This window comes from Misgurnus anguillicaudatus, chromosome 17, assembly GCF_027580225.2.
Source record: "Misgurnus anguillicaudatus chromosome 17, ASM2758022v2, whole genome shotgun sequence".
Taxonomy (NCBI): Eukaryota; Metazoa; Chordata; class Actinopteri; order Cypriniformes; family Cobitidae; genus Misgurnus; species Misgurnus anguillicaudatus.
In genome coordinates this window covers 14,172,730-14,182,946 of record NC_073353.2, presented here as the reverse complement: position 1 = coordinate 14,182,946, position 10,217 = coordinate 14,172,730, and the positions used below count along the sequence as shown (strand labels likewise).

The following is a 10,217-nucleotide window of genomic DNA, read 5'->3' as shown; positions in this document are numbered from 1 at the left end:
TTTCAGTCAAAGTTGCTCTTCTATCAGCTTGAATCAGTCGGCTCATTCTCCTCTTACCTTTAGCATCAACAAAGCATTTTCTCCCACAGGACTGCCGCATACTGGATGTGAAACTAGGTGTTCCTAATAATCCTTGAATTAAATGAATCATTGAATTTAATCAATTTTTTAAGGTTAGTGGTTGCAATCAATTTATTTAAGCTACATATATAAAACTAAAATATAAACTAAAATATAAAACTTTTGTTTAAATGTAGCTTAAATAAATTTATTGCAACCACTTACCTTAAAAAATGTATTTAATTCAATGAATCATTTTTTTCAGTATATATAGGAACACACGTATACAATGAAACTCTTCATATATATATATATATATATATATATATATATATATATATATATATATATATATATATATATATATATATATATATATATATATATATATATATATATATATATATACATTTTTGCATAGACTACATCCAAAAATAGCTTTCCAGATTGTTTTATTCATTGTGGTAGCCCTTGACCACAAAAAGGCTGGAGACCTCTGGCATAGATATTATGTTAGATTTAAAGTAAAACTTTAAAGTTTGTAAAGATATTTAATAAATTAAAAATATATTGATTGCAATACGTTTAATGTTGAGTTTAATGTTGTTATTATACACAATATTAAAAATATTTATAACTTTTAAACTTATAAACAAATATTTAAATCTTTGAAATAATGAACTCAAATTGTAAATGTGTATTGTGTTTCCAAAACCAACAGCAGACTGACTTACAAGGCTGGACACAAAGCATGAAACAGTGAAATTTGATCTTTTGCAAACACATTAAGATTAAAAGTCTTATTTTTGAAGTGAAATGATCTGTTTACAGTCTGTTTCAACAATACATTGGTTTTAGGGCAGATCCTTTGTAAACAGAGGTGCATATCATCAATGTCATGGACTTCGGTGTGACATTTAAGAAGTAACATCTCTTAATTCTGTTCACAAATAAACAGTGAATCTGTCTGTGTAAGTCACCAGAGGCGAATACTCAGAGTCGGGTTACAGAGGATGTGCACTGCACTTTTACGATACCCAGGATGCCGCTTGAAAGGAAAGTTTAAGGTTTATAATTTTCACATCAGTATCCTTTAGTCTGAGCAACTATTGTATGACTCAGTCACTTGCAACAAACCTCATTTAAAGCACACCCCGAAAGCTATCACATTACTCTCTGAAATAGGAGAAGGCATTATTAATTCATGAAAGTGGATTCTTCAAATAACCAACCTACCAAATCTTTCTTAGGCATGCTTCTTTGTGTTAAAAATGATTTTGACCATAAACATTAATCAAAATTTTGCACATGTAAAGGAACATAGTTTGTTCAGCTGTGCTTTTGTCGTACTGTTCCCCTGAGGATCAAAGGGGCTTTTTGTAACATTATTTGCAATCCTTTTCAACTTCATGTCCTAAACAATAACCTTTTCCTTAGAGTGTAGGAGGTGCTAACCTCATTTTTCTTTTTGTTCTCCTACTTTTTTGGCCTGAAGATGGTATCGACACTGTCTACTTCTCTTATTACACAGAACGCTGTTACCTCACAATGCCCCGGGTATAAATATGTTCACTGTCGGAGTTTCACACATTTAGAGCTTCATTCCGAATCCTGATCGTCGGCTAGAAGACTGAATACAATATGGTAACATATAACAATTTTTGTGTTAAAAAAATATATAGTGGTAATGCCAATACTAATCCTTTATTTCAATGCAGCGTGAGTGCATTTCTGTCCACGTTGGCCAAGCTGGAGCACAGATTGGTAATGCATGCTGGGAGCTTTACTGTCTGGAGCATGGCATACAGCCGGATGGACAGATGCCCAGTGACAGGTCAATAGGAGGAGGGGACGATTCCTTTAACACGTTCTTCAGCGAGACGGCTTCAGGGAAACACGTTCCACGTGCCATCTTTGTGGATCTAGAACCCACTGTGATTGGTATGGGAATATCTGTGAATGCCATAACAGTAAATTGTATGTTTGGATGAGTGCAAATTTTTAATAAGTTTCTGCTTTTTGTGCATAGATGAGGTGCGATCAGGTACCTACCGTCAGCTGTTTCACCCCGAGCAGCTCATTACTGGTAAAGAGGATGCTGCTAATAACTACGCCAGAGGACACTACACCATTGGCAAGGAGATTATTGATTCAGTCCTGGATCGAATCCGCAAACTGGTATTATTTCATTAAACTGTGACTTACTGTGATCATTTGTACTGTATATAATGTCTGGTTGCTCCTCTCTTTCAGAGTGATCAATGCACTGGCCTGCAAGGTTTCCTGGTCTTCCACAGTTTTGGTGGTGGTACTGGTTCTGGCTTCACCTCCCTCCTGATGGAGCGTCTCTCTGTTGACTATGGCAAGAAGTCCAAGCTTGAGTTTGCCATCTATCCTGCTCCTCAAGTGTGCACAGCGGTGGTGGAGCCCTACAACTCCATCTTGACCACCCACACCACACTGGAGCACTCCGACTGCGCCTTCATGGTGGACAACGAAGCCATCTACGACATCTGCCGTAAAAACCTGGACATCGATCGTCCGACGTACACCAACCTCAACAGGCTCATCAGTCAGATAGTGTCCTCCATTACAGCCTCGCTGAGATTCGACGGAGCTCTGAATGTGGATCTGACTGAGTTCCAGACCAACCTGGTGCCCTACCCCCGTATTCATTTCCCTCTGGCGACATACGCTCCGGTGATATCTGCTGAGAAGGCTTACCATGAGCAGTTATCTGTGGCTGACATAACCAATGCCTGCTTTGAACCAGCTAATCAGATGGTCAAGTGTGATCCTCGACACGGTAAATACATGGCTTGCTGTCTTCTCTACCGTGGAGATGTGGTGCCCAAAGATGTCAATTCTGCCATCGCTGCCGTTAAGACCAAACGCAGCATCCAGTTTGTCGATTGGTGCCCTACTGGTTTCAAAGTGGGCATCAACTATCAGCCTCCGACTGTGGTTCCTGGCGGAGATCTGGCTAAAGTTCAGAGAGCTGTGTGTATGTTGAGCAACACTACAGCTATTGCTGAGGCCTGGGCTCGTCTAGATCACAAGTTTGATCTGATGTACGCCAAGAGAGCCTTTGTTCACTGGTATGTAGGGGAGGGCATGGAGGAAGGAGAGTTTTCAGAGGCCAGAGAAGATTTGGCAGCTCTGGAGAAGGATTATGAAGAAGTGGGCACAGACAGCATTGCAGAGGGGGATGAGGATGGAGTGGAATTTTAAATGCAACTTTCTTTAAATCTCAGGGTAATCTATGACATGATTTTTATATACCTTAGATTTTTAGTATGACAAATTATTTTGCTATTTTTATATTCTGTGCAAATCTAGTAAAATGAGAATAAAAGTATACTTGGGGTTGAAATTGATTATACTTCGTAGGCAAAGATCTTTACTTATTTAAGTCTTTATTCTATTCATGACTTTCATATTATACGTGACCTGAAAACCCAGCTAAATTCCTTTTTTTGTATGTGATTTATTGCTTTCTACATAAAATCACCCTACATAATGTAAAGGGCATACTGTGAAATATAACCTTGATACCTTTAATATTGACTAAGTAAGGTCATGTCAAATATTGAAAGCAATGAGTGAAATCAAATTTTGATGTAATAAGATTATCTAGCCTGGATTTCACAGACAGGGTCACATATATATTAACAATCTAGTTGCACATGCAAAGCATAGTACATCCAGGAGTACATTTTTCACTATTTTACCCCTCCCCCTGTGTCTATGCAGCACAAAAATGACCAGCTGCTGTACTATAGCTGTTACCCATAATTCAGCTGTCTGTGCATGTCTACAGTATGTGCATCACTGTGATAAGCTGTATTGTACCATTGAAATTAAAGTCCAGTGACAACAGGCCTGTGTGTTTGTCTCTTTCTGTATAACAAGGGCCGTGTCTGTACACTTTTATACTTTTGTAAACACATAGATAAAAAATATCTTTGCATACTGTGTACTGTATGTCTTCAAGTTATATATCATGTAAGTAAGACCTGTGAAGTATTATACATTCACCACATGTTTTTAAGCTATAGCTTTTCTTTATACAGCATATAAATCTCAAACAATAAGGAATGATGCTGTATCATGTTACATACAAATACTCAAGCTATCAGTTGTCATATGGCTGGTATGCAGCTTTGACACACGTGACTATGGAGAACTCTGATTTGTAGTCGGTAAAATTCCTACTTGCATTTTTGGTCAAATGGAAATAGCCAGTAAAGGGTCCAGATTGATTTTACAGACTCAAAACTCCCTAGAGGACAGCAGACTATAGCTTATGTAGGAAGGAGTGCCCTTCTGCATTGCGATCATCATCCTGCTTCCTGCCGACTCCCTCCCTTCCTCCTCCCTCTCTATATAAACCCCACCTCATGTTTGTCCTCCACATCTGCCTTCTCTTTCCGAATCCTCAAGTCGGCCTGAAGGGAAATCTGAAAAGATGGTAAGTCCTATACTTAATATTCTTGAAATTCATGAACCACCAGATTAAAAAAAAATCCTATTTGTACATTTAAAGCTGAAGGAAAGATATTTTGGTGCACTTTTGGGTGTGTAATGTTTCAATAACTCTTATTTGATTTTATTGTTATGATGTGGAAACTAAGTTAGCAGCACCAAATAAAATTTTTCCTAAACAAAAATAAACCAATCTGTTGTGAAGCATTTATCCTTTATGACTTTCACTGTTTGCCTTTCATTATAAAGAGGATGTGGGCTTACAAAGCCTCATCCTAGACCATCACACAGATAAAGCAGGAAACTCCAGTCCTGACAATAATATCGTCTGCGTTTGGTGTTTTAATATAACTCACAAAACCTTCTTTATCTACTGAGGAGAAAAGGAGAACTACAACATGAAAAATTATGCTGTTACTTAAGAGAATGAATGCATTCATGCCTTTATAACATACAGAGAGTCATCAAATGAGATCATGAGTGACCAAATAGATTAAGAGAATAAAAGATATATCTGTTCTAGAAAAGGCCTGAGTGAGACATCTCTGCCTGGCTGTTACACAAAGGGGAGCAGCTGAATGGGACAGGGAGGGGCTGAACTGTGGATTGCATCAAAGCAATTCACTCGCACTCTTATTTTGTATTTTAAAGAGTAAACATGCATGTAAATACAAAACAGAATAAAAGATTGAACAATAGATCTAAAAGCTTAGGTAAAATGCATTATTTCATTTCATTTATAAAGTACTATTAAAACAACAGAGCGTTGACCAAAGTGCTGTAAGCAATAAAATACTTCATAAAAGAAAACTAAACAGAGATATGAAATTAATAAATATTTTAGCATTAGGTATAATAGGTTGACTGAATCGAAACAAAAATAAACATATTTAAAACCAAGAAAGACAAAGCAGTGCTTAAAACTAAAACTGGCTACTGTACAATCTCAGAAAAAAAGGTCGTCACTGAGGTGGTACCCTACAGGGGATCGTTTTGTTAGTACATTTTTAACTTGTTTTAAAATAATTGTACATTAAGGACCAATTGTGTATCTTTAACGACACAGTCAATGTTTTGTTCCTAGGGTGTAGGCTGCTGCATCTTTGATCTTTCAGATAGTCCGACATCCAGATGACATCACTGTAATAAGAATATAGAGCTAATGTATGTTTGTCATAGACAAAACTGAGGGTCCATATAAAAGAACAAAATATAAAACATAAATGTTCATATTATAGTATATATTTTATTCATATAATAAGTAAATGTATATCTTGTATATTTTAGTGTCTTCAAGTATTTTAATTTTATGTAACAACATCCTGCCCAGGGACTGCAGATGCAAACTAGCTTTATAGCTACTCTGGCATAACACTTTTGGTATTCATGGTCCCTGGTTAATAAATAAATAAAATACAAAAAATATAACATTTCATTCTCCTCTCTCTACAAACAGCGTGAGTGTATCTCTATGCACGTTGGCCAGGCTGGGGCCCAAATGGGAAATGCATGCTGGGAGCTTTACTGTCTGGAGCACGGGATTCAGCCGGACGGACAAATGCCCAGTGATAAGACAATAGGAGGAGGGGATGATTCCTTCAACACGTTCTTCAGTGAGACAGGAGCAGGAAAACACGTTCCACGTGCCATCTTTGTAGATTTAGAACCCACTGTGATTGGTAAGTTGAACCAGTCAACAGAATATAGGCATTCAACACTGAACAAATATCGAAAGAACAACACATTTGAAAAGAAGCTTGCATTTTTTTAATTATTTAATACATTTGTTGCTCCATTTATATTTCTTAGTTTTTAACTTTGAAGTCAGTAAATAAAAATAATAGTTTCAGTAAAACATTTACATAAAGAAATATTGTTTGAAGGGATTCACCGATACAAAATTTCTGTCCCGATACTCATTAACTTTAAATGACATCATACAGATAGTTCCTTTTCGATATGGTTCACTTCGCATTGCACCAGTAGCTGACGCTATGGTGAAACTCCTGTTTCTCCAATACTGAAGCCTATTGGTTAACATCTGTGAAAAACACAGACCAATGGCGTTCGAGTCCGCCATTTTAAGTGGAGCCCACGCCTATAAAAGTCCAGGTTGAATGCCATTCAGTACATTTTTTTCCTTCAGCGCGATCACCTCACTACTCCGAAAAAGAGGCTTGTTCGCTCGTCGTCAAAAACCAGACAAAAAGCATCTCCAGGCGATTTCCCTGCCGCTATCCAGAAGAGCAGAATTACCTATAATCGCATTAATATAATGTAACTTAGGCACTGCAGCTCATGCCAAGCCCGTCTGCTTCCATTGAGAACTGCACAGTCACTGGTTTGAGCCACTTAAGATGGCTGACCTATCCCTCTTGTTTACAACCGCCCTCCTGGCGTTGGTGTCAGTTAAGCGAGTTGGCTCCGCCCAAATTGGTTTGCTCAAAAAAAGGAGTTTCCCCAAAGCATACTACTGACGTAATGCTCATTCACGTTATCTCAGGGAACCAGGATTACATGAGTAACATTAGTGTTTCGCTTTTTACTCATTTTAAATTAATTCTGTTGTCATTGTCACACAATTCTCATCGTGAGTTCTAATGACCCTTTTCATTGCCAGGATATAATCTGCCCTGATCATTGTCTGTTGTTAAACAATTGGTCGATGTCCGATAGTGGGATAAATTGCTTTTATCTGCCAATACCGATTATAGGCCGATATATCGGTGCATTCCTAATTGTTAGTTAATCAATGGACATTAAAACTGTTTGAGAAAATCCTAAACTTGTGTTGTTTTTTTTAGATGAGGTGCGCACAGGTACCTATCGCCAATTGTTCCATCCTGAGCAACTTATTACTGGTAAAGAAGATGCTGCTAACAACTATGCCCGTGGTCATTACACTATTGGTAAAGAGATCATTGACTTAGTGCTGGACAGGACCCGCAAACTGGTGAGATGTTTAAAAATACTGTGACTTAGAAGCATGGTTTTTTAAACGGAATAAAGTACAATGTATAATAACCTAACTCCCTTTAAATCCAACTGGCTGATCAGTGCACTGGCCTTCAAGGATTCCTCATCTTCCACAGTTTTGGTGGTGGTACTGGTTCTGGCTTCACTTCCCTCCTGATGGAACGTCTCTCTGTTGACTATGGCAAGAAGTCTAAGCTTGAGTTTGCAATCTATCCCGCTCCTCAAGTGTCCACAGCGGTGGTGGAGCCCTACAACTCCATCCTGACCACCCACACCACGCTGGAGCACTCCGACTGCGCCTTCATGGTGGACAACGAAGCCATCTACGACATCTGCCGTAAAAACCTGGACATTGAGCGTCCGACTTACACCAACCTCAACAGGCTCATCGGTCAGATAGTGTCCTCCATTACAGCCTCGCTGAGATTCGATGGAGCTCTGAATGTGGATCTGACTGAGTTCCAGACCAACCTGGTGCCCTACCCCCGTATTCATTTCCCTCTGGCGACATACGCTCCGGTGATATCTGCTGAGAAGGCTTACCATGAGCAGTTATCTGTGGCTGACATAACCAATGCCTGCTTTGAACCAGCTAATCAGATGGTCAAGTGTGATCCTCGACATGGTAAATACATGGCTTGCTGTCTTCTCTACCGTGGAGATGTGGTGCCCAAAGATGTCAATTCTGCCATCGCTGCCATTAAGACCAAACGCACCATCCAGTTTGTTGATTGGTGCCCTACTGGTTTCAAAGTAGGCATCAACTATCAACCTCCAACTGTGGTTCCTGGCGGAGATCTGGCTAAAGTTCAGAGAGCTGTGTGTATGTTGAGCAACACTACAGCTATTGCTGAGGCCTGGGCTCGTCTAGATCACAAGTTTGATCTGATGTATGCCAAGAGAGCCTTTGTTCACTGGTATGTAGGGGAGGGCATGGAGGAAGGAGAGTTCTCAGAGGCCAGAGAAGATATGGCAGCTCTGGAGAAGGATTATGAAGAAGTGGGCACAGACAGTGTGGGAGATGAGGAAGAAGAAGGAGAAGAATATTAAAGAAGAAATGTTATCCAAGCTTTTCTTAGGTGCCCAGCCAGACAATATCTGACCTGGTTAAGAATTAAACAAAGTTCATGTGCACTAATTGGTTTTATAAAATCAAAATTTGACCAATAAACTGAAGAAATATACTATTTTGTATGTGTGTGTTTATTCAATGCTCTGAATCTCCAGTCATTATGACATTTAACTTTAAAACAATTCTTAAGTATTCCAGACGTTTCTGGGATTTTTTGGATTTTTTTTTAACATTTTCAAGTTGATACTACAAATGTTAAGGTGTATAGGATTTAGGGTGATTACATAAAATCAAACAATACTTAATGTATTGATGGGTAATAAATGACATTCTTATTCACATCAATGGCAATCACTCAGGTAGCACATGTACCCCAGGTTACTTTTAAGCCAATCACCTGAGGCATAAAGACCATCTGTTTTGCAGACAAAATCAATCTGTTAAGAGCCGTCTATAGAAATCAATCAAGATTCAATTTAAGAGTTTAGTTCCAAAAATGTGCTTTTGTATTTGCATTCTAATAATATCAATCAAACTGCAGTTGGTTTGTTTTGATTTAAGCCTTCATAACTTTAACAACAGCTAAGTAGCACAATAAAACACAATAAAAACATGATAACATAATAATAAACATGTTTTGACAAAAATTTTAAAAACTGAGTTATCTCGTTTTGGAACCAAACTCTTCAATTGTAAAAAAAATCTATTATATCACGAAATGTGTGTGTATGAGAATATATATATATTTAATTCCAAGATGACTACACGAATTTTGTAAGAGACAGACAAATTGCAAAGGAAGCAAGAGACCTAAAGTGCATTAAGAAATTAAGTCAATGACATCCTTAATCAGGACAAAAGGCTGCAGGCTAATTTATTATGCGTTGACCATTTTCATTTAAGCAGCCTGTGTACTCTAACTTGGCTCTCAGTGGAATTAAAGTTTTATAAAGTAAAATGTTAGAAAAAAAGTTTTAAAATGTTATAGCATCACAAACTATACAAAGAACAAAGGAGACCAAATATGATAGCCTACATGTAAAGAACATCATGAAAAGTTAATGAAAGATCCAATTGTTTAGACAAAGGTGAACAAGGTGGACCAGGAACTTTAACCCAGGAGTTGTGTATGTTAAAGAGAAAGAGATCAAAAGTGAAATATCAGTAATGACAGTAAAGAAGAGAGAAAAAACAGGAAGGTTTTTATGGAAAGAGATCAGCAATAGGCAGAAGAAGAAAAAGGACATAGTAACAAATATAGAGATTATGTAGATAGAGAACAGAGAAATAATAAAGATGGACAGCAGCATAGGCTATTCACTAGTTGTAATGGGATAATTCGTGCTTTAAGGACTTAAAAAAGTGAGCTGAATGAATTTTAGTGGAAATTGGGCATTACAGTAACACGCATGTACAACAAATATATTTTCTATTATACAATTTGGACACAAAAGGATAGTTTTATGATATATGATGAAGCAAAGAAGCCACGTATAACTAGTCAAAAAACTGTTTGATCAGATTAACAGATTCAGATGATCAATGATAAAAACATTCTTTAAAAAGTCACATAACTTTCATGTACTCCTTCACCACTTTCAACTTTGATTATGGAGACAACTTG

The 10,217-nt window shown here is 37.7% G+C and overlaps 1 protein-coding gene and 1 pseudogene across 1 annotated transcript; both read left to right on the top strand.

Annotated features, from left to right (window-relative positions):
- The first annotated feature begins 1,540 nt into the window (after positions 1-1,540).
- On the top strand, positions 1,541-3,938 carry LOC129452415 (tubulin alpha-1B chain). Its single transcript, XM_055216252.2, has 4 exons — positions 1,541-1,704; positions 1,779-2,001; positions 2,090-2,238; positions 2,314-3,938. Exons 1-4 carry the CDS (start codon positions 1,702-1,704, stop codon positions 3,289-3,291), a joined length of 1,353 nt encoding a protein of 450 aa, XP_055072227.1. The 5' UTR covers positions 1,541-1,701; the 3' UTR covers positions 3,292-3,938.
- A 435-nt stretch (positions 3,939-4,373) lies between these two features.
- Positions 4,374-8,705, top strand: LOC129452414 (tubulin alpha chain-like; annotated as a pseudogene).
- The last annotated feature ends 1,512 nt before the right edge of the window (positions 8,706-10,217 follow it).

Bases quoted from the DNA above. Each gene is read 5' to 3' on its own strand.
- LOC129452415 (XM_055216252.2), top strand. The intron at 2,002-2,089 runs GTATGGGAATAT...TTTTGTGCATAG, and splicing joins TCTAGAACCCACTGTGATTG to ATGAGGTGCGATCAGGTACC. The intron at 2,239-2,313 runs GTATTATTTCAT...CCTCTCTTTCAG, and splicing joins TGGATCGAATCCGCAAACTG to AGTGATCAATGCACTGGCCT.